Raw genomic sequence first — 24,455 nt, forward strand, 5'->3', positions numbered from 1 at the left:
GATTTATTTATTTGAAAGTTAGAATTACACAGGGAGAGGAGAGGCAGAGAGAGAGAGAGAGAGAAGGAGAGAGAGAGAGGTCTTCCATCCACTGGTTCACTCCCCAGTTGGCTGCAATGGCCAGAGCTGGGCTGATCCGAAGCCAGGAGCCAGGAGCTTCTTCCGGGTCTCCCACGCGGGTGCAGGGGCCCAAGGACTTGGGCCATTTTCTGCTTTCCCATAGCAGAAAGCTGGATCAGAAGTAGAGCAACCAGGTCTCAAACTTGCGCCCATATGGGATGCTGGCACTGCAGGCCAGGGTGTTAACCCACTGTACCACAGCGCCAGCCCTGAAGACTTACTTTCATTTATTTTTGTGAAGACGTTTTGTTATAATGAGTTATTTCATTTAAAGTTTTCTTTTTCTGATGGTTTTTTTCCTGAGATGGGAATATTGTAATGAATGCCTCCAATAATGTTAACATATATAGCATTATTATAGTATAGCTACAATGTCATTGTATAGTGACATTGTAAAATATGCATTGTAGATAGATGTTTTGCCATATATTTTAATAAAAATAATTCATATTCTACTGTGCCTTAGAAATATGACATGTGATATCTACTTTTCTTGTTTTGACATGATGGGTATGGATTGGCAGTTTAAAAAAAGAATAGCATATCATGAGTACAGTGGCACATGAGGCACTTGAAATGCTGTCAGGTTACAACTGTGTCACTGACTTGTGTTGCATGCAAAGCGGTGACAGCAGCTACTCAGCTCTGCCTTTACTGTAACACAACAGCAGCCAAAGACAGGGCATAAACTAGTGAATGTGGTTGTGTTCCAAAAAGACATTATTTAAGGACACTGATATGAATTTGTATAATTTTCATGTGTCTTAAAATAGGCTTTTAATTTTTTCCCCACTATTACAGAATATAAAGATCACTGTTAGTTCAAAGGACCTGTTAGGAACAGGTGGCAGTCCAGATTCCACCTGCCAGCCACAATCTGCTGAATCTTGCTGTAGATGACACGTGTTTCAAGATAAAGAGTGAAAGTGTCCACTGGATCTCTCAGTTCTTTGTTGAACTCAGAGGATGCAGGTTTTGACGAAGTTGGGGAAAGTTTTAGCCATCAGTGAATTGAACAGGAAATAGGAGACAAGAAAATGAATGTGGAAAGTATAGGTAGCCTTTGGTGAAATTTGGCCTTGAAAAGGAGGGGAAAGATGATGTGATTTAAGAGACTTTTTGTTTAAAATAGGACAGACTGGAACATTGATATTTATCTTTTTAAAAATAAAAATTGTATCACCTTATTACTCCCCTACCCCTTGCTATAAAAGCCCCAGCAAACTGCGTCTGGGAGGCCAGTTTCTTTAGGGGACTCTGCCTTCCCATTGTCTCCTTTACTCTGAGCAGCACCTGCTGGAGGCTGATTATTCAGTGACACTGTAAACAAACGCACCCTCTTGTGTCTGCTAACAGGATCACTCAGCAACTGCGGAACACAGACTCTTTTTCCTTTCTGGGGCCCAAGATCAATAGTCCCTTTTACCCAGAAGATATTCAGATATTTTCCAATGAGTGGATTAACTGATAAACTAAACTCTGACCGCTAAATGTTTCTGAATTCAAGTGCGGCCGTGCGATGGTGATTCCATCAGATTATATTGTCTTAGTTGTAGCTGTCTTAGTTTGTGTAAAGATGCTCTCTTGAAATTCACATGAAAAAGAAACCACCCCATTACACATTTCTCAGAATGCATTCCCATGGGTAAGTAACATGTGACTCTACTGAGTTTAAATTTGAGATGAATTTTGTTCAGAGAATTAGAATTCTGTCCCAAGAGCTACACTTAAACACTTTACTTACACTAAAATAATTAGACTGACACCAAACTCTGATAAAATCCAATCTGGAACACAAACGTTTATTAGAATAAAAATACATGTGCAGTGTCCAATATTAAAATTATTTCACATTGCATGTAGGTTTTACCTCCATTAGTTTTTTTTAAATGTTTTTAAAGTCTATGCTTTAAATAATTTGCACATCTGTAAACAAGACTTAGATTACCAAGATGCAACATATCTATTATATATTGAAAATTTAGGGAACTAACTAAAAGTTATACCCTATTACACTAAATATTTCTGTAAAGTTTTAGAAAGAGAGGAAAAAGATTAAAATAGTTCACTTGAAATGAGGTAAGTAATATGAAAAGGTTTTTAGTTGTACTATGTTGACATCAGAATATTAAAAACTTTCATGGAAAATTCATGTTAGTTTTTGCATGGTCTAGGTTTATTTTTAAAAAACAAAAAATGAAAAATTCCTTATTAGAAAAAGAGACAATTACCTGGATCTATTTAGGGTCTGTTTATGTTCTAAGTCTTTCTCTCATTTAGAAAATAATAAAAACATTCACAAGTCTACCAAAAAGGAAAAAAAATTAAGATTAGAACCAACATTTCAAGCTGCCTTTTGGAAAGAAAATTAAAAACAGAGGTAGATGGTTAAATATTAGTGGCCAAGTTACTCAAGTGACTGATTTTTGTCTTGGTACACATTCACCAAGTTTTATACTGGAAGCCAAATAGTAAATAACTTTAGGAGTAGAGAATACCTAGAAGAAGTTATTTTCCTTATGCCAAAGAAAGGTAATAAAAGTAAACCAGGCTTAAGACCCCTGTTAAGGATATGATTGTTTAAAGCACTATAATTCATGCACTTTTTAAAGCAGTAGAATGAACCTTGCCCCTAAGCTTCTCAGGTGTATCTGAGGCCCCGCCACAAGCCCCTTCAGGCCTGCTCAGTCGAAGTAGGACTGCAGGGTGCCTCTGCGGCGGACATCGCAGGTCCAGCAGTGGAAGCCTCCTCCCAGGGAATTGGCATTACGGATGTTCACCTTAATGGTACTGATGCCTGCAGTGAAAGAGAGACATGTGGTTAGTGAGATGGACTAACACGAAGATTCCCCTACAGAGAGTAAACCTGAAGACTTGGAGGAATCCTGAGGTTTTAACCCAACCCAGAGTAGTCTTTTCTCTTTCTATTTTATTTTCACCAGTCATATTTCCTCTAATCTATTCCACTGCTAATATGAAATCCTCAACAAAAAGTCAACAGAGACTTTGAAGTTTTGTTTTATTAATTATTCACAAGTCTACAGACTTGATGAGCAAACATGGGGTCTTCAAAAAATTCATGGGAAATGCATGTTATGAAAAAACTGCATGGATTCCAGAAATGTTGGCACTAAAATAAACATATTTTTAAATTCCATTTGACCCACAAACTTTTTGAAATATGATTGCATATCTATCAATGTTCAAAATCATCAAGTACTAAAATTTCAAGACCTTTTTGAACTGTATTTTAAATACTTTGTCAGATTGCTTCTACCATGTTGATTTGGCAGGAAAAATTCAATTTAACCAACCTGGAAAGTTGGCTTTATATACTCATATTTAAGGAAAGTTTAGCTGATATAGACTAACTTTAATAGGCTACCTTAAAGAACAGTGAAACAGAACTGGTATTTTAGTATCTGAGTTTTATGGTTATATAAGTATCAAAGCTAATCAGATAATTCATATAATCTGCTACTCTCTGTAAATGCATGGCTGTGACATGTAGGGCCTACTTACTCAATGGTATTCATGAAAAATCTATTATGTTACTGTGGTTTAAAAGTCTATTTTCCTCCCTCAAGGAGCTCATTATTTTGAGAGAGCAGATAGCCAGAGTCACAAAGGGTCCAGTTGGCATCATCAGGAAGAGGAAGGTGGCAGGACTCACTCAGGTGGATGTGCCTGAGCAAAGGAGGCCAAGCAGGGCTTTGAAGAGGAAGAATAGGGTTGGGACAAGAGTAGGAAGTACATCTGGGTATGGATTGGACTTTTAACCATGAGCATGTTTCCTGCTAGAATTATGTTATTATCTTACTCACATGGCTACAGCCACTTTAATCCTGAATTGGAGGGAATTCAGTTGCTTTTGTTAAATTTGCTATAACAGGTTCCCTGTGGTCGAAAGGAACCTCAACTATTGAAAGTAAAATAATAACTCATATATTTGGTACTTTATACTATTTTAAGTTGAAAAATAACAAAATCTTAATAGACAAAAAAACTGACCCCATGCAAATAGGTTATTTAATGAAAACCAGAAGAAAAGTGGCATAGCATGAGCAGGAGTCAGTCTGCTCAGTTGAAAATGGAGAGACCGGTCAGCACCGTAGCTCACTAGACTAATCCTCCGCCTTGTGGCGCCGGCACAACAGGTTCTAGTCCCAGTCGGGGCACCGGATTCTGTCCCGGTTGCCCCTCTTCCAGGCCAGCTCTCTGCTGTGGCCAGGGAGTGCAGTGGAGGATGGCCCAAGTTCTTGGGCCCTGCACCCCATGGGAGACTAGGAGAAGCACCTGGCTCCTGACTTCGGATCAGCACGGTGCGCCGGCTGCAGCGCACCGGCTGCAGCGGCCATTGGAGGGTGAACCAACGGCAAAGGAAGACCTTTCTCTCTGTCTCTCTCTCTCACTGTCCACTCTGCCTGTTAAAAAAAAAAAAAAAAAGAGAGAGAGAGAAAGAAAATGGAGAGACCAATCTTACTAACTGATATTTAATTAAGAAGGGAAATGCCAAAAGGGAAAATCATTTCTTCTGGGCAGTATGCCTGAAATATAGAAAATACATTTTTTCAAAAAAGGCTCAATTTCAATCAGTAAACTGCTTGGCTTTATTTGACACTCAGCATTTATCAAATATGTTAAGAATAATAAATATATGCATTTATATCTGCACTCTATATAACAGCTTGAATGAAAATCTTTTCCTTATTAATAGTACCAGAATCATCGGTTTAAATTTTTAATATAGGATAAACAACCTCCCACTTCAGTAAAACCCAGTCTGCTCTTTAATTCAAAGGCGAATGGTTTACTCACATCGTCTCCTTTTTTTTTTTTTTTTTTTTTTTGACAGGCAGAGTGGACAGTGAGAGAGAGAGAGACAGAGAGAAAGGTCTTCCTTTGCCGTTGGTTCACCCTCCAATGGCTGCCGTGCGGCTGGCGCACCGTGCTGATCCAAAGGCAGGAACCAGGTGCTTATCCTGGTCTCCCATGGGGTGCAGGGACCAAGCACTTGGGCCATCCTCCACTGCACTCCCGGGCCACAGCAGAGAGCTGGCCTGGAAGAGGGGCAACCGGGATAGAATCCGGTGCCCCGACCGGGACTAGAACCCGGTGTGCCGGCACTGCAAGGTGGAGGATTAGCCTATTGAGCCGTGGTGCCGGCCTACTCACATCTTCTAATGCTTGTAATTTGTTAATTGTGTTTACCGCACACATAAGTCACTTCTGCATCTTTTCCTTTCTAAGCTCTTTAAAATATGTGATGACTATTAAGTTACTTTTCAGGGGCCCTCATGATTTCCTATTTGGGGAAGGGCTGATCATTCTGTATGTTCATCTGCAAAGAGCTGGTTCTCCACATAAAGACACATAAGACTGATAAACTTATTGCTAAGGGAGTGTTTCATGAATTTCGAGTGAATCTCCAATCTTTTGTGGCTATGCTTGTTGAAAACAAACATATTGGCCATCTACAAAATAATAATTTAATGCCTCTAAAAGGAAAAGAAATTAAATTAATTACCCATCAGACCTAGTGTGTCATTTCTTTAGTTCTTGTTTAACATTTTCATGTATGACAACATGTTGCATTTACTGTACATACCCAGCTTTTCAAACATCTTTTGAATTGGGACTTCATTGGCATCTACCATAACGCGTTTCTCATCTAGCATTAAGACATTCATGGAAAGCCATTTGGATGACATCCAGAGTGGGTGATCTAAAAATAACAACAATAATTAAACCATAGCTATTCTCATTTTTGTTTAAAGCAAAGATTTACAAAGAATAAATATTTAAGTCATAGTTTAATTATTTTGGCAGTTCACTTTCCATGTGAAAACTTATTTTAATCTTAAAACAACTCATATGCATTTGGATTTCATCCTGTTTCCTTTAAAACATCATACCTTACTTTCTGTAATCTTATGTTATCCTATTCTCTCACTTTCATCTTCTATGGGAGGAAAAGTTGCAACCCCAAGCCCCAGTCTTGTATTCTCAGTCCCAAGTACTATGTTACTCCTTACTGGGAAACAGTTTCTCCAAATGGCTAAAATTTGGGTTACTCCCTCTAGTTCTCTAGTGATCCTGGATCACTGATGTAATAATTTAAGTCTCTAAGTATTTAGAAGTAAATATACCATCTGGGATGACAGGTATGGGAGGAGTAACTATGGTCCATCCTGCTTTCTTGAAAAGTTCAATCTGCAAGACAAAAAAACAAAACAATACAAAACACAAAGAGGCTTAAATCAACTTATGCCATTCTTACCATCCTTGGTTTCTGATAGCCCTTACCATTAATAATTCTTTTGAGGATGCTATCTTCCCAAAGGTGTACTGCAGCATTGCAAATAACATAAAATCGCCTACTGCCTGATTGGAAGCAGTGGGTAGTGGGCAGAAATAGGAGGTAGCAGGTGGTGGGGACAGCAGCTGCAAATTAGCAGCTCCACTCCTCCTTATAGGGTAAGCTGGACCAAATGAGCCTGATCCACTAGATGGGGAAGACAACCACTGCCCATTGGCATCACCCTTGCCGTGCAGGAATCATTTTACTTACAACCGAGCTGCCAGTTATGAGATAATACCACACTCTGATAAAAATACACACGTAAGCACAAACTTGAGGCTTTAATAACAGCAAGCAGCCAAAGTCAAAGTCTGACAACACTACACTAATTATCATGGCAATGATGTGTATTTCTGAGTATTGGACATTTTACAATGAATACATCATAAGCAATCCAATGTTTGATCACAATCACGTTGAACATTGCTGAATTTGTCATTTACAACCATTAAGATCAATGGAAGGGCTTAAAATAAAAGTGGCAGTATCACTTAGCTGCTAGACTCTCTTACCTGGAGACACGGCCGGTCAGGGTTGGAAAGCACGAGACCAGGTCCAATGATGTTGAAGGTGGCATCGATGTGCATGGGATTGGGGTCTTTAAAGGAGACGATATGCACTCTGTAGTCTGGAGCCAGATGCCTACGCATCCACTCAATGCCCAGGTAGTTTGTGACCTGGAAATAAAGACAATCTGTAAAGATTTCAGGTTTAGAAAACCAAACATATTTAGGATAAAACTATTCTAACTTGAAATAAGAAATACAGTAATATAGTGTGAAATTTCAGAGGTCGCTTTTATCAACCTGGCTTCTCTGTACAAAAATATCTCTTCCAGCTCGAATGAAGTCAGCAGCATCAAAGCATGGCTCAAACTCCGTTGTCACAAACTTTCCCTGAGCAGCCAATTTGTGTCTGTCCTCTACAGAATGGATGGGATAATCCTAATTGGAAGAAGAATGAACACACACAATTGGTTCATGAGAAAATTATTTTTTGTCAGACAATTATTTATAAGGTATATATTACTAACCAAAAACCTCACTCACATTATCATTTCCCAAAATACTACTACTTCTCAGTTCTAAACTAAAACATTCATGGAAGAGAAGCAGGTCCATGATAAAGAAATCACAACAGCAAATGAAAAAGGTAAGCACAACTAGAGTATTGTAAAATGTTAATGGAAATGGAATTAAAAGACAAGTTTATTTTGGTGCAAATATTTTAAAAAATCCATGCATATGAGTAAAATAGCTTCCAATATACTTAGAAACAAGTGGGACACGGCAGTAATTTATTCTGAAAATATCCTATGACCTATACTGCATTTATGACACTATCTTCAATATTGAAAGCAAACAGGATGAAGTCATTATGTTCTTTTAGAAAAGGCATTTGGTCTTGAGCCTAACTCATACCATAAAATGAGATTCATGTTTCCTTTGCCAAATTTGAGCAAGTGTGGTGGAATTAATTCATTATTTATTTCTGTCTTTAAACTCCTATATGACATTTTGATTTTCAAATTTTTTTCTATGAATGACCAAACAGTAAGTGATTTGACAAGGGACCTAGTGATTTGACAAGGGACCTATATTTCATTTTAATGTGACCAGGTTCTTTTCTAGAAGAAGAGAACAGATTTCAACCTAGTGACTTCTACACCAGAGAAAAGCAATGTGTCCTTTGGCAAGTTTCCCCGCCTCTGTAAAGGAATGCTACTAAACCTATATAATTAGGGACTTACCTGGTCATAAAGCTCATCAGCCATTGTGGGCTTAGGGGCCGTGGTCCACTTGGCACCACGATGGAAATAGTCTTTGATAATTGATCGGTATGCTCGGTACTCAAAAAAGCGTGCCCGCCACGCCATAGGAGCCTCAATAATTTCATTTCCCACAACCATCAGGATGTCTCGGGGCATGGCACCGTATAAACCTATTAGACCACAAAGTTCCACGACAACCTCAGTGATGAAAACATGAACATCTCCAAGATAGGAAAGTCTATATAACATGATGTGGGGTTTTTTTTGGTAAAAATATTACTGCAAACACTGTACATGCACATTTGTATATATAATTATTATATAAAATGGGGGAAGTATAATAGATTAACATGAATTCTATGTAGGGATGAGGAAACCAAGCAAAAAGGAAAACAAAAATTAAATAATAAAGTAATTCAAAAAGATCTTGACCCATCAAGCCTTCATCTTCTCTAAGCTCCTTTCTTGCAATATAGGAATAGATTTCCTTAATAAATATCAGTATCACAAGATAAAAATTGAGTCAAGAATCATTCTGGGCCAGCACCGTGGCTCACTAGGCTAATCCTCCACCTGCGGCGCCGGCACACCAGGTTCTAGTCCCAGTCGGGGCGCCGGATTCTGTCCCGGTTGCCCCTCTTCCAGTCCAGTTCTCTGCTGTGGCCCGGGAGTGCAGTGGAGGATGGCCCAAGTCCTTGAGCCCTGCACCCACATATGAGACCAGGATAAGCACCTGGCTCCTGGCTTCAGATCAGCATGGTGCGCCAGCTGCAGCGCGTCAGCCACAGAGGCCATTGGGGGTGAACCAACGGAAAAGGAAGACCTTTCTCTCTGTCTCTCTCTCTCACTGTCCACTCTGCCTGTCAAAAAAAAAAAAAATCATTCTAGAACTATAAATTAGAACACAGTGAGGACAAGAACAGTCATTGAGTAATATCAGAAACAAAATAGAAATGTCTGTATTCCCTCTTAATATCTGTTCTTGAGGAAAATTAAATGTAACCCACTGTTGCCATACAAGGAAAAAAACTAGAAAGTTTTAGGAAAACTGCTCCTCCAAGGAGAGTCCATTACATTTACAAGGAAGTTTAGAATGTATGTATTTTAATCATATCAAAAGAATCAGGAGCAGGCACTGTGGTGTAGCAGGTAAAACTGCCACTTTTTTTTTTTTTTGGGACAGGCAGAGTGGATAGTGAGAGAGAGAGAGAGAGACAGAGAGAAAGGTCTTCCTTTTTGCCGTTGGTTCACCCTCCAATGGCCGCTGTGGCTGGCTCATCGCGCTGATCCGAAGCCAGGAGCCAGGTGCTTCTCCTGGTCTCCCATGAGGGTGCAGGGCCCAAGCACTTGGGCCATCCTCCACTGCCTTCCTGGGCCATAGCAGAGAGCTGGCCTGGAAGAGGGGCAACCAGGATAGAAGCCGGTGCCACAACCAGGACTAGAACCTGGTGTGCCGGCGCCGCAAGGCAGAGGATTAGCTTGTTAAGCCACGGCTCTGGCCAAAACTGCCACTTGAAGCACCGGCATCCCATATGGGCACCAGTTCTTTGTGGCCATCTGGGGAGTGAGCCAATGGGTAGAAGACCTCTCTCTTTCTGCCTCTGCCTCTCTATAACTCTGCCTTTCAAATAAATAAATAAATCTTTAAAAAAAAAAAAAAAGAGACTAACAGTTAGAGTTATCCCACATCACTTACCAGTCGACTCAAAATCAGGAGTTTTATATTTCAATGACCAGTCAATGGGGTCAGGTCTTCTCACGGTCACTCCTTCCATTTTTAAAATATTGCACATTTCTTCAATTTCGGCAACAGCCTTTTTCAAGTGATCTTTGGGAAAATAATGACCTCCATGCTTCTGGTAAAATGGCCAGTACTTTTCATACGTGTTCGCCTAGAAGTAGAGGAAACAAAATGAAATACTTAAAGGAGAAAAACACAGCTCATGGGTATGTTCAGGAGTGGTGAACAACTCTCTGAATGATGAACTGGATCAACCATGTCTGGTTCAGTGTTGATTCACAGCATGGAGGATACTGGCTCTGGAAAGACACCCAATATTTGAGGAGTGAAGAACTCAATTATCTTGATATTTTGAGGCTTTTTGCTTCACCTGCCTGAGATCTCATGCCCAACCACTAACAGTGTGTATGCCCTCAGTCAGGCTTAGCATCCTCAGTGCCACTTTTTACCATGCTTCACCAAAGAACAGGACATAGGTGCTCCCACTTGAAAGTTCTCCACAAAATTAAACAAGAGGACAACAACAAAATAGCATGAGAGAATAAAAGCACCGATACTAAGCCCAAACCATGGGCTATCCCAGTATTCCAGAATTCTGTCTGGAAGATGGTACTTCAAAATATTTTGTGGGGAACAAAAAAACGATAGGCTCTTCCTGTTAAGGTTAGGGACATACTTAGGAAAAATGCTTTGTTTCTCTTAAAAATCCATTATTGATTTTCTCATTTAAGAGAACTAGCACTTGGCAAATTTATGTGGCAGTACAAGTCTGCCTTTGGTACTGTCCAGTCGATGTGTTTCACATCAACCATACCTTTCCTTTCCCCAATCCATCCAAGCTCTCACTTTGCTTCAGATCCTTTTGTCATAAAAGACACTGATCTTGGGGCCAGCGCTATGGCGCAGTAGGTTAAAGCCCAGGCCTGCAGCACCAGCATCCCATATGGGCACCAGTTCGTGTCCCGGCTGCTCCACTTCTAATCCAGCTCTCTGCTATGGCCTGGGGAAGCAATAGAAGATGTCCCAAGTCCTTGGGCCCCTGCACCCGCATGGGAGACTCGGAAGAAGTTCCTGGCTTCTGGCTTCAGATCTGCACAGCTCCAGCCGTTGCAGCCATCTGGGGAGTAAACTAGTGGATGGAAGATTTCTTTCTCTTTCTGCCTCTGCCTCTCGAATAAATAAATAAATCTTTTTTTTAAAAAAGACATCATCTGATAAATGAAGTCACAAGTTTTCAGCAGCTGAAAAAAGCTTAACATTTAGAAGGTTCCCAGGGGTTATATGCATTTTAAAAGATAGCCAGGGCAGGCATTCTGGTACAGCCTGTTAAGCAATTTTGAGATGCCCACATCCCATATCAGAGTGCCTGGTTCAAGTCGTGGCTACCCCATTTCCAATCCAGCTTTCTGCTGATATGTCTGGAAGGCAAAAGTGATAGCCCAAGTACTTGGGTTGCTGCCACCCATGTGGGAGACCTTGGCTCCTGGCTTCAGCCTGGCCCAGCCTTGGCTATTGCAGGCATTTGGAAAGTGAACCAGCAGATGGAAGACATCCCTCTCTCCTTCCCTCCCTTTCCCTTTCTTCCTTTCTCTCTCTCTCTCTCTCTCTCTTCTCTCTCCCCTTCTCTCCCCCTCTCTCCCCTGACTCCTGTCCCTCTGCCTCTCAAATACATAAGTAAATCTTTATTTCTTTTAAAAACAACCAAATGGAAAACAGTTGAATATTTTAAAATGGCTTGATCAATCTGTTAAAAAGTACTGTTGGATTATGGTAAACACAACTATAACGTACTGGTTTTAAAAAATCTGGAAAGATCCAGACTGGGATTATCTTACAAGTGTCTAAATTTTCAGTCAGTTTAAAGAAAGATATTGGGAAATGTGATGCAACTTATAATTTATCAAGATAATGAAGCAGAACTCCAATTAGGTAAAATACTCTCTAAGAAAAAGTCTTGGAACTTCACCAAAAGATTGGTAAAGTAAATTACAATTACATTTTTAGTTAAAAAACACACTTAAAGCAAGTTTTTTTCCCCCAAAGGTTCTTTATATTACTGATTGGCTGACCAACTACCAGTCCTGACTATGGGCAACAGGAGTATTTCTATCCTAAATCAGATCATTTCTGATATGGGTAAAACTGGGTAATGGGCTCAAGTGTATTGGAGCAAGTATACTTTAACTACATGGTCTCTCAGTTAGTGTTCTGGATAATCCTAAGAGACAGGGCAAATCCTTACACATTGATTTTGTAAGCAAGGAAAGAGGCTCTCGGAGTATGTGTTCACTTACAAACTGGATAAGCAGGATCAGAACTCAAGTGCACTGACTGTCTGATATTGTGCCAAACACACAAAGGGACTCGGATATGTTCCAGTGGTTGAACATTTTTAACTAGATGTGCAAAATATTTTAAAACTGGAATGGTTTAACACAGTTCATGTTGCTGCCAATGGTATCTGCCCATTGAGATGGACTAAAAGTCTAGATACCTTACTCTTTATTGTCAAAGACAATATCTTGGGGCCCACACTATGGTGTAGTGGGTAAAGCCACTGCCTGTAGTGCCGGCATCCCATATGGGCTCTGGTTTGAGTTCTGGCTGCTCCCTTTCTGATCCAGCTCTCTGCTATGGCCTGAGAAAGCAGTAGAAGATGGCCCAAGTCCTTGGGCCCTGCACCTGCATGGAAGACCTGGAAGAAGCTCCTGGCTCTTGGTTTCAGATCGGCTCACCTCAGGCTGTTGCAGCCATTTGGGGAGTGAACCAGAAGATGGAAAACCTCTCTCTTTCTCTCTGTAACTCTGCCTCTCTGTAACTCTGCCTTTCAAATAAATAAATCTTTTTTAAAAAATATATTTTCTAGATTTTGTTTCCCTGTTTCCATTTTCACCTCAGGCTGTTAAACATCAAAGATATGCAAGCAGATTTGCCTCTTGTTCCTTTGTTATCTAGAATTATCATCAGTTGGGCTAGAACCGAACCTGGAAGATGAGAAAAAGCAGCTGAAAAATAGATCTTTAGAAAATACGAAGGATGCCAGTGAAGCTCTAAAAAGGGAGTTGGGAAACTGAGGTCTACACACTGAATCTGTCCCATGGCCTGTGTGTAGGAATAGTTTTATGGGAATACAGGCATACTCATTTGCTTACACTTGGTCTACAGCTGCCTTCCCAGGCAAATTAGAAGGGATGAGAGTTGAGTAGTTGTAACAGATATCTATGGCCTGAACTCATTTATTACTTAGCCATGTATGGAAAAAGTTTGCCGACCTCTATTTGAATCATTAACTTGTTTCCTAACTTTTAAAGATCTATAGTCAAACAACATCCAAATATTTTTTAAAACCAATGTACTCTTTCAAAAACAAAACAAAAACATCCCACTATGTTTTAGTCCTAGTAATTTCTGTAGCAGCAACCAGAAAGAGAAAGTAATAATGACTCTTTATATTCTGCTCAGACACATCCTGGGTACTGCCCAACCATTCACCACTTCCTGCTTCTCATGCCAGGCACATCTCTCACACTCCACGAAGGGACAAGAAGCCTTTGAAAATTTAACACTGGGTTACAACAGATGAGGTTGTGTTGTCTTGCCAGACTCATTCCAAAATGTCCTGTGTGACTATTTGTACAAAGTGAAGCTTGCTTTGATAAATGTAAACTCCTGGGGGAAAAAAGTTATTTGAACAAGTGTGAGGGCTTTTTTTTTTTTTTTCTTTTTGTATAGTTTATAATCTGGCAAGGGTTGGACAAAGTCCAAATGAACAGGGCAAATTATATTTTACAAGAGATATTTGGAAATTGTTTACTCTTCCTTAATAACCTTGATAATGATTTAGCAATCATTTACCAGACATGTGCAAGATAACAAGCACTGTATTACATGCTTAGCATATGATATTTTTAATAATCTGTGGCAGAGATGCAGCATTCCTAGAAACAATATAGTCTTTCAGAGTCTGAAATCCTTTACAGGGTTTCCAAATGAACTTTTACACAATGTCTTTGGAAAGCTAAGAAATGTCAATAGAAACTTACTTCTATTTATCCAGCTGTAACTGTATGTAACATTAACCTTGATTAATCTTATATTTTACAAAAGGTCATTTTTCAAGAGCTTTGTAAAAAAAAAAAACGAGCAAAACAAAAAGCATACATTGTACAGCAAAGATTTAGTATGTTTCACAGAATAAAAAGCCATTAGAGGGGTGGGTATTGTGGTGTAGTAGGTTAGGTGGCCTCACTTGGGACATCCACATCCCTTATTGGAGTGCCAGCTTGAGTCCTGGCTAATTTGCTTCTGATCCAGCTCCCTTCTAATTTGGGAAGGCAGCAGACAATGGCCCAAGTGCTTGGACCCCTGCCACCAATGTGGAAAACCCAGATGGAGTTCTGTGCTCCTGGCTTCCGCCAGACCCAGCCCTACCTATTGTGGGCATTTGAAGAGTAAACCAGCAGATGGAAGATCTCTCTCTCTCTCTGTGTCTGTCTCCCTCACTCTGCCTTTCAAATAAATTAATAAATCAATGAGAAAATTGTGCTTCCTGACAACTGTGTTCATCATTCTTTTCCTTAACACTTCTCTAGCACTTATATCTTCTAACATACCCTAAGCTCTAGTTGTGAATAACTAGTTTACTATGTTATTTTATCTTTTATTATTCTATAATCATTAATAATCTGTGTCATTCTTCTATTCTAGAAGGCAAAGCCCTGCCTTCTGGATGCAATGCATGTCTTACATTTACTTCTTCCTCAATAACTAGCTTAGTTTGCATAAGACACAAAACAGAAATAACCAAATTAATGAAATCAGTACTGCTAATATTACTAATACTTACTCACAGCCATTTCACTTTCAATGTGTTTTTGTAACGTAATTGGCAAACTAGAGCCATACAACTATGATGAGTTGTAGATTGTTTTTTAAAATACTTAACACGCAACCTTTGGCCTTTATATTTAATCATCTTAGGTGGAAAGCAAACCTCTTAATACTGCCATTTTACCAAGGCCCAGAAATTTGTGGAATCTCGTACAAGGTCAGTTGATTAACAGAGACTAGATAGCAAGCTTTTATCAAATGCCTAATTCATCCCAGACTCCTGACTTCAGCATGGCACGCTTTACACAAGTCCATGGAATGACAAAGTCTGAAGTCAGAAGTCAAGTGACAAAGAGCTCATTATGCCTAAAAATCCTGATTCCATAAGTTCACATAGTATGAAAGTAAATCATTTTAAAGACAAGTAAAATGAAAAACTTTTGCCTGAATTTACCAATTAAAATGGTTACTAGATAGGACGACTTCTTTTCAAGAAAAGATATAAGCCGGCGCCATGGCTCAACAGGCTAATCCTCCGCCTTGCAGCGCCGGCACACCGGGTTCTAGTCCCGGTTGGGGCACCGGATTCTATCCTGGTTGCCCCTCTTCCAGGCCAGCTCTCTGCTATGGCCCAGGAAGGCAGTGGAGGATGGCCCAAGTGCTTGGGCCCTGCACCCGCATGGGAGACCAGGAGAAGCACCTGAGTCCTGGCTTTGGATCAGCGTGATGAGCCGGCCGCAGCAGCCAGTGGAGGGTGAACCAACGGCAAAGGAAGACCTTTCTCTCTGTCTCTCTCTCTCTCACTATCCACTCTGCCTGTCAAAAAAAAAAAAAAAAAGAAAATATATAGAGGCCGGCGCCGTGGCTCAATAGGCTAATCCTCCGCCTGCGGCACTGGCACACCAGGTTCTAGCCCCAGTCGGGGTGCTGGATTCTGTCTAGCACCTGGCTCCTGGCTTCAGATCAGCGTGGTGCGCTGGCCGCAACACATCAGCTGCAGCGGCCATTGGGGGGTGAACCAATGGAAAAGGAAGACCTTTCTCTCTGTCTCTCTCTCTCTCTCTCTCACTGTCTACTCTGCCTGTCAAAAAAGAAAGATCATGCTTTTTAGTGTATGTGCTGCCAAAGTGAGCATGGAAGATCATGCTTTTTATTTTTTTTTTAAAGATTTTTTTTTATTTACTTATTTGATAGGTAGAGTTACAGTGAGAGAGAGACAGAGAGAAAGGTCTTCCTTTGGTTCACCCCTAAAATGGCCACAATGGCCGGAGCTATGCCAATCCGAAGCCAGGAGAGCCAGGTGTCTCTTCCTGGGCTCCCATGTGGATGCAGGGGCCCAAGCACTTGGGCCATCCTCCACTGCCTTCCTGGGCCACAGCAGAGAGCTGGACTGGAAGAGGAGCAACCAGGACTAGAACCCGGTACCCATATGGGATTCCTGCGCCACAGGCAGAGGATTAATCTAGTGTGCCATGGCGCCAGCCCCAAGATCAGATCATGCTTTTTAAAAACACATGTATGACATGTCAGCTGTTCTGTTCATCAGATTCCAAATATCACAATTAGAATTACTACTTTTTCTATTGCTTTGTCTTCTAGGTCTAATTCAAGAATTCATTTTCTACAAGAAGTCTTCCTAACTATTCAGCACTTGATCATTGCTTAGCTCTCCTGGCTCTTCAACTGCCGTGCCAGCTGGTGGGCACCAAATACTTAGTCTTCATTGCCATGTGAACATCACACCTCTCTAAATAGAAGGGAAGTTCTTTCGTGTCAGTATCTCTGAGTCCTGGCCCATGGCAGGCAATATTTCAGATGATGATGGTAGTGCAATTATAGAAATTATTTCCTCAATTCACATTACAAATAAAAATATAAATATTCAGGAAGAACTAAGTGTAGTGAAGATAAATGTGTCACCCATTATTAACGGAAGCTTTGGCTTTGTCTACAAATGTGAAGGAAGCTCCCTGAGATAAGGGATTCTGATGCAGTATACAACATGAACACCAACCCATCAAGGCCCTAGACAAAAGAATCCTATGGATAAAGAACAAGAAAAAGTTTTGCTTTTTTGAAGGAGCTTATACATTGTCAGGGAAATTCTGGAAGGCTTTGTGAAGGCACTGGAGCCAGGTAGTGGCAGACTAGAGAGTACAGGATGGAAGAGGCTTAGGTGGGAGCAAAGGCATGGAAATTTCAGGGAACAGAGAGTAGTTTGGCTACTTTCATAGTTGTCTTATAAAGTCTTCTGAAAAGAATGACTATCTGCTACCTGTCATTCTAACACATCCCTAAGATGAGCCAATGACTGAAATGCAGAGTCCTGGAAATGCAAACAAGAGCCATCTTGTGAAGGCTCTTGCATTCCAGGACCTGATCCCAAGCAGCAGGGGCACAGAGTGGCAGAAGGAGTGATGGGAGCAGGATGAGTAACATGACTAAATTGGGATTGAAAAGAATCACTCTGATAGCAGCTAGAAGGTGGTCTACAGAGAAGAGTGAACGGGGACGATCAGTTAGAGTGAACTACACTAGCTTAATGCAATGACTGACCACAGTGAGCTCCTGGCCCAAGGCAGAAGCAGAGGAATGGAGGCAAGATTCATTCTGATAAAACACCTGCTTTACCTTGCAGAACAGATGTAGAGGATGTGACTGCAGTATGAATCAGATGATTCTTTGGTATTTTAGGCTGATTAAACAGGAATGCCAATAACTAAAAGAAGAGATGAAGAAGGCTCCGGTTTAGCTGGATGGTTGGCAACTGAACTCTAAATGTATCGAGTCTGAGGTACTGTGGCAAAATCCACTAAGAAGTTTAACATGGGACTGGCGCTGTGGTATGGACTAAGCCTCTGCCTGCGGCACTGGAATCCCATATGGGCACTGGTTCATGTCCTGGCTGCTCCTTTTTTTTTTTTTTTTAATTTATTTATTTATTGGAAAATCACAGTTACACAGAGAAGGGGCGGGGGGAGAGAGAGGGAGGGAGGGAGGTCTTCCATCTGCTGGTTCACTCCCTAGTTGGCTGCAACAGCCGGAGCTGAGCCGATCTGAAACCAGGAGCCAGGAGCTTCCTCCAGGCCTCCCTCATGGGTGCAGAGGCCCAAGGACTTGGGCCATCTTTCTACTGCTTTCCCAGGCCATAGCAGAGAGCTGGATCAGAAGTGGAGCAACTAGGACTCGAACGAATGCCCATATGGGATGCTGGTACTGCAGATGGCGGCTTTACCTGCTACGCTGCAGTGCTGGCCCCACTACTCCTCTTCTGATCCAGCTTTCTGCTGTGGCCTGGGAAAGCAGCAGGAGATGGCCCAAGTGCTTGGGCCCCTGTACCTGTGTGGGGAAACCCTGAAGAAGCTTCTGGCTCCTGGCTTCAGATCAGATCAGCTCCAGCTATTGCAGCCATCTGGGGAATGAACAGGCAGATTGATGACTCTCTCTCTTCCTCTCTCTCTCTCTGTAACTCTCAAATAAAATAAAATCTTTTTTTTTTAAAGAGACTGAAAAAAAAAAGTTTAACATGTCATTTGGATGGTATTCAGGAGAGAGAACTAGACCAGGGTGGAGGAGGGAGCTGAAGCTGTGAGCATGGCTAAAAGGAGGCCAGAAGTGAAATTCTGTTCAACCCAACACAGTGGACTGTGAAGGATTATCTTCTAGCAGCTATCAGAGTTATCACTCTCAGTTGGGGACAGAAGGAAGTAAGCTAAAATGAAAACAGTCATGGAGGAGGGGAGAGCAGAGGCCACACTGCAGGAGGAGAGGCACTTCCAGACCCCCGAGTCCCTGGCGTTACCTTCACCTCCACCGTGAATGGTGGAACGCAGGCATTCTCTGCTCTGCCCACTATCACTTCCTCCAGAGGGTCCCATTCATTGTAAGAGGAGACAGGGCAGTCCTTGGGCAGAGGATCAGTGGCCTTGTCATCAGCTGCACAGGAGTTCTGGGAGGAAGCTGTAGCTGCCTGGGTGCTCTGGAAAGTTCGCTGCACCCATCCTGTCACGGTTCTTCCAAGCTTCCAAGAACGAAAACAACAAGAGGTTATTGTGCAGCCCTGTAGAATACTTGGGAGGAGGAAGGAAAGATGGGGTGAAAACCCAGCATAATATGGTCAGACATTTACAGGTGATTATCCACCTTATAGTTCATGTGCATATTGCCTTTTTAGCTATTGTTATTCACTGTAACTCCATAAAACTCCTCAGTAGAAGTTTGTGTCTGGTGACCATACACCATCATCTAGGCCTCAGAACAGATCTCTGTAAACAAGCTTTCATCAAACTTTCAGCAACTTTTCTAAAGAAAAACCACAGAAAGTTGCTTCACAGATCTCTGCCAAGTCCTGCCAGGCGAGAGAGCCTCCTCCACCCTTCAGGATCAAAGGTTACCAACATTAGGCCTTTTAAAAAGTATTAACTTTTACAAATGGAAATGTGGAAGCAGGTGTACAATAGGGCCTTATATTTCAGAAAAATCAACTTTAGACTCAGAAATGTTCATCTCTTACATCCACTTCTTGTACTATGGCACTGAGATGACCAGCTGCCATCTGCTGGCATTTTACAGATGGTACATAGTACCTTAGCCAAAATAAGGTTCACCCAGGCACAGATTTGAACAACTCAAAAGGAAATCTAAGAATTGCAAAAAGTCCTTTAAAAATACAGGTCCTATAAGAGGTGGAGCATGGAGAATCTCTCAGCCACCCAAATTTCTGCACCCAAATTTCTGCTGTTAAAAGGGGAAGGAGGGCAGCAGGGCTGGAGACCAAAGCCAGAGGGAGAGTGACAGCTGTTCTGGACCCAGCTGCTGGGGAAGCCAGGCTCCCTGAGCTATTCCTGTCCTGAGAGCAAGGGAGGGTCTGCAGGCGCAACCCAACATCCCAGAGAAGTGGAGGGCGGGGCTAAGCAGAAACTCCGGGTTCAGGGCAGAACTTGCTCCAACTCCGCTTGTGATTCCAGGACTCCGTGTTACTTACGGTAGGAGTGAGCCTGCATGGTAGCGCTCCGTCCCCAGTTCCCACTTACCCTCTACTCCAGCCACCCCACACGCATCTCCCCAAGGCTCTCCCAACTCTCTGCACACCCAGAGCACTGAACCCCAACAACGCCACACTTCAAAATGGAGCCCCCGGTCTGCAGCATCCCCTCTCCCTGGGTAGAAAGCTGTCAGGTTGAGGAAGACAGCACCCCTTGAGCTGCGGTGGCCCAAAACGCGTAGAGCAACTGTGCCCCCCACGGGTTGGGGCTGCCACGCACGCCCCCTGCCCGAGGGGAACGTTGCCAAGTTCCCAGCAGCCACGGCTCTTGAAGCTCGGCCTCCAAGGAAGGGGCACGGAGACTCTAGCAATTCTGTCTGGCTAGGGAAAGCCAGGGAACGCGGCGGGCCCGGGAGGGAGCCGCTCTCCGCTCTGCGCGCTGAGCCCAGCAAAAGGGGAGACGCGAGACCGCCAGACAAGGTGGGTGGCGCACGCACCCGAGACCCGATGTAGTGCACCGCCTCGGCGCCGCGGCTCCCGCCACGCAGACACCGCACCCGCAGCATCGCCCAGGTCCGGCTGGTCCACGAGCGGAATGTTCCCGGCGCACGGCCTCGTCAGCCCGAGCTTCCCGAGAGCGCGACCGAAGCGGGTGTACGGGCGCGTGCAGCCTGTGGCCTTTTGTATCCGCGCCCCGCCCCGGCCGGCCCCCGCCGCCCCATTGGCTGCCGGGAACAGGTGGTGGGCTGCGGAGCACTGGGCCGGGAGCTCGGGGCCGCCCCGAATTAGGAACTGTCCGGGCTGCGGCAGCCGCGCCCAGTCTCCGGGCTTGCCCTTTTTTAGTTTGTCAGTCCGCTGATGCTTCCACTGCCCGCCACGAGGTTCACTGGCGTCTCAGGGAAGGGGTGTGTGTGACTTCCGACCGAGGACTCTCCTGTGTGCATGGATTTCAAGATGTTTCTGCACATATACGAGGGGGCACTTTAAAAGTTCGTGGAGATGGCGTTCAAAGACGGGCTTATTTTGGTGCCAAAAAAAAAAAAAAATCCACGCATAGTTTTTTCATAATACGCATTTTCTTGAACTTTTTGAAGACCTCTGGTATTGCTTTAAATGTATGTTTGTGAATTTAAGTATGCAAAACCTGGGTAGTCTTACTTTTTTTTTTTTTTTTGACAGGCAGAGTGGACAGTGAGATAGAGAGAGAAAGGTCTTCCTTTACCATTGGTTCACCCCCCAAATGGCTGCTGCGGCCGGCCGGTGCACCGCGCTGATCCGAAGCCAGGAGCCAGGTGCTTCTCCTGGTCTCCCATGCGGGTGCAGAGCCCAAGCACTTGGGCCATCCTCCACTGCCTTCCTGGGCCACAGCAGAGAGCTGGCCTGGAAGAGGAGCAACCGGGACAGAGTCTGGCGCCCCAATCGGGACTAGAACCTGGTGTGCCGGCGCCGCAGGTGGAGGATTAGCCTATTGAGCCGCGGTGCCAGCCGGTAGTCTTACTTTTAACTTCAGGTATGCACACTGACTCGGTCCCCTCATTGCACAGTAAAGGAAACCACCTAGAGATTAGCGGTCTTAAGGCAACACCGGGTTTGAGGGTTGAGAAGGTCTGAGTCTGGAGCTGGGATCATGCATTCGTTTGGGGCTGGGTTTTCCATCCACCAGCCTGTCTGGTGTTCTTTGGACCACTTGACTTTGAAATGCTCTTTGGCCACCTGCCCCTAGCTTGGGAAAGTCAATCATGAAAATAGAGACAAATGTGGGTCAGAAATGAGGGAGGACTACTACTGATAGCTCTTTCCTCCCATTTCATGTATTACAATTTTTGTTTCAACTTGATTAGGATGCTTTTGTTAAAAAAAAAAAAAGTGGGTGTTTGGCACAGCAGTTACTGCGCTGTGTGGGATGCCCACCCCGTATGGGAGTACCTGAATTCCCAGTCCTGGCTCAGCTTCTGATCCAGCTTCCTACTAATATGCACCTTGGGAGGCAGCAGGTGATAGGTAGCTCAAGTACTTGGGTCCTTGCCAGCCATGTGGGAGATCCACATGTAGTTTCAGGCTCCTGGCTTAGGTCTAGTCCAGCCCTGGATGTTGTGAGCCTTTGTGGAGTGAACCAGTGAGAGGGAGATATTTCTCTACCTTCCAAAACAGAAACAAAGTCCCCCCCCAAAAAAAAAAAAAACAACAACAACAACAAAAAAAACAACACAGTAGTTCCCTCATACTGCTAAGTCTTAATTTCTATGGATTTGTGAAAAACTAGAGAATTCAGTTTAACATCGAGGTTCCATGCAGGAGAGCAAATTCTGGTGTCTCAAACTTGATTTCCAAAGTTCATTGATGGAAGGCACCAGGCTAGCAAGATGGCACTGTGAAAGAGCCTTGGAGAGGGAATTGGGAGAAATGGGTTCTAGTTTTGACTGATACAGACTACGATTTGTCTTCTTTGTTGCAATCTTGTCTACAAAATGAGAACAACTACATTTATTGTCCCTGGCGCAAAGGTTGTCCGGGGCCAACATGAGAGATGGTACACACAGAGCTTGATGTGGCACAAAGAATTTTATGCATATGAGGCAACACATTTCCACTCTTAACAACAGGGAAGCCCCCAAATGTTATATATAATATGGTGAAAGGAGTCAGTGAGTCTGGGTTTATATCAGTTCTGCTGCTAACTCGCTGCGTGCAATCGAAACAGATCCCCATACCTTTCTAATGAAGGTTTTACACTTCTAATGAGGGCTGGGGCAAGTCGTGAACATTTCTCTAACTTTAAAAATACTTCCTCCCAAAAAGAAGTACAGCTACATCTGAGGTCTGATTTTCTCCGTGTCCTTAGGGTGGCCCGAGACGTGCCCCTCTTCAATGAAAGAATGTAAGTATCTGTAACAATGCTTTGATGTTATTCTATACCATTTTTGTCTGAGATGAGAACATCCTCTTATTACCCATTAAAGACAACATTTCATATTTGTAGATATAAGAACTGGGTGGTAATAATGAGATTTGAGAGGAATCATTAAGCTTTACATAGAGAAAAAGTCTTATTATAGCCATATGGTACACCTTATCTCCTGGAATTCAATGGACACTGTGCGGACAGAGCCACTCAAACCATCCTAGTATTAGAAAATCAAATTAGGCCAGTGCCCTGGCTCACTTGGCTAATCCTCTGCCTGCGGCGCCGGCACCCTGGGTTCTAGTCCGGGTTGGGGCACCAGATTCTGTCCTGGTTGCTCCTCTTCCAGTCCAGCTCTCTGCTGTGGCCCAGGAAGGCAGTGGAGGATGGCCCAAATGCTTGGGCCCTGCACTCGCATGGGAGACCAGAAGGAAGCACCTGGCTCCTGGCTTCAGATTGGCGCAGTGCCGGCCGCAGCGCGCCGGCCGTAGCAGCCATCTGGGGGGTGAAGCAACGGAAAAAGGAAGACCTTTCTCTCTGTCTCTCTCTCTTTCTCACTAACTCTACCTGTAAAAAAAAAAAAAAAAAAAGGAAAAGAAAATCAAAGCACCTCCCCACCCCCAACATACACAATCCTTTTCTTTTCTCTTTTATTCCTTGTTCTTGAAAAAAAAAAAAAATATGTAACACTTTTAGAAGGACAGCATAATTCTTCCAGACTGAATTGTTTTGTCAAATACTGGATCAATTCTGCAAAGTTTCTATAAAGATACTTGGTAACTCCTTGTTCTTTAGTTGCTGTCTTATTGGGAAGAAAGAGAATAAACTGACTACTCTTGCTTTCCTTTCCCTCATTGGCAATAGGCAACTCCAACAACTTTTATCAAAAAACTAAGGATCTTAGTGGTCCAGACTTAACAGTTATATATATTCAAGTCTAACAGTAGTGTTCCTCAGTAGGTTAATTTAAAGGCATAATTTAGGTTAGTAGGGATGTAAAGAGAGATTAAAGAACAAAGAATAGAAAATGTACCAGAAACACAATGCCAGATTTTGCTTTTTAATTTCTCCCTCATCACTTTATGCCCAATTCTACCTGGTTCCAATCAACAAAGGCCAGTATTTTTGAAATTCTGAATATTAAAACAATGAATAACAAAAGAACCTGTTGCAAGAATGCATTATTTTGGGGCCGGCACTGTGGCACAGCGGGTAAAGCTACCATCTGCAGTGCTGGCATCCTGTACAGGTGCCAGTTTGAATCCCAACTGCTCCACTTCCAATCCAGCTCTCTTCTATGGCCTGGGAAAGCAGCAGAATATGGTATAAGTCCTTGGGCCCTTGCATCCACATGGAAGACCTCAAAGAAGCCCTGGCTCCTGGCTTCAGATCTGCCCTGCTCCAGCCATTGCGGCCACTTGGGAAGTGAACCAGCAGATGGAAGATCTCTCAATCTCTCCCTCTCTCTTTCTCTCTCTCTGCCTCTTGCCTCTGCCTCTCTATAACTTTACCTTTAAAATAAATAAATATATCTTTTAAAAAAAGAATGCATTATCTTACTACCATTGTTGGCATCAGAATCTGTACATAGGAAGCAAATGTAAGCTCAGAGAAAAATATTCCTAGACCTTAGAGGTAAAAAGATACTCTGTGAAAATGGTAAATATACACACACAATGCATGAGATAAGCTATCTCCAGAAGTTATACATCCTAAGCTACATCTGTATCCAGAGTTTAGGGTATA

General features: G+C 42.8%; 1 protein-coding gene across 5 annotated transcripts in view; it reads right to left on the reverse strand.

Moving 5' to 3' along the window:
• Nucleotides 1–1,891: 1,891 nt before the first annotated feature.
• Nucleotides 1,892–24,455, reverse strand: part of GATM (glycine amidinotransferase) — a 53,526-nt gene continuing 30,962 nt past the window's right edge. For 4 of the 5 annotated variants that reach the window (XM_062205835.1, XM_062205832.1, XM_062205834.1 and 1 more), the window contains exons 3-9: nucleotides 9,949–10,144; nucleotides 8,232–8,422; nucleotides 7,288–7,425; nucleotides 6,994–7,158; nucleotides 6,270–6,333; nucleotides 5,729–5,845; nucleotides 1,892–2,917 (exon numbers count right to left, since the gene is read on the reverse strand). In XM_062205835.1, the coding sequence (XP_062061819.1) occupies nucleotides 2,805–2,917; nucleotides 5,729–5,845; nucleotides 6,270–6,333; nucleotides 6,994–7,158; nucleotides 7,288–7,425; nucleotides 8,232–8,422; nucleotides 9,949–10,045 (885 nt within the window). In that variant the 5' untranslated portion in view covers nucleotides 10,046–10,144 and the 3' untranslated portion in view covers nucleotides 1,892–2,804. Of the gene's footprint in view, nucleotides 2,918–5,728; nucleotides 5,846–6,269; nucleotides 6,334–6,993; nucleotides 7,159–7,287; nucleotides 7,426–8,231; nucleotides 8,423–9,948; nucleotides 10,145–18,625; nucleotides 18,845–20,304; nucleotides 20,451–24,455 lie in introns of those variants that run through there. The other variant, XM_062205831.1, reaches the window with a different exon arrangement.

Source organism: Lepus europaeus, chromosome 11 (genome assembly GCF_033115175.1).
Source record: "Lepus europaeus isolate LE1 chromosome 11, mLepTim1.pri, whole genome shotgun sequence".
In the NCBI taxonomy this organism is placed as follows: Eukaryota; Metazoa; Chordata; class Mammalia; order Lagomorpha; family Leporidae; genus Lepus; species Lepus europaeus.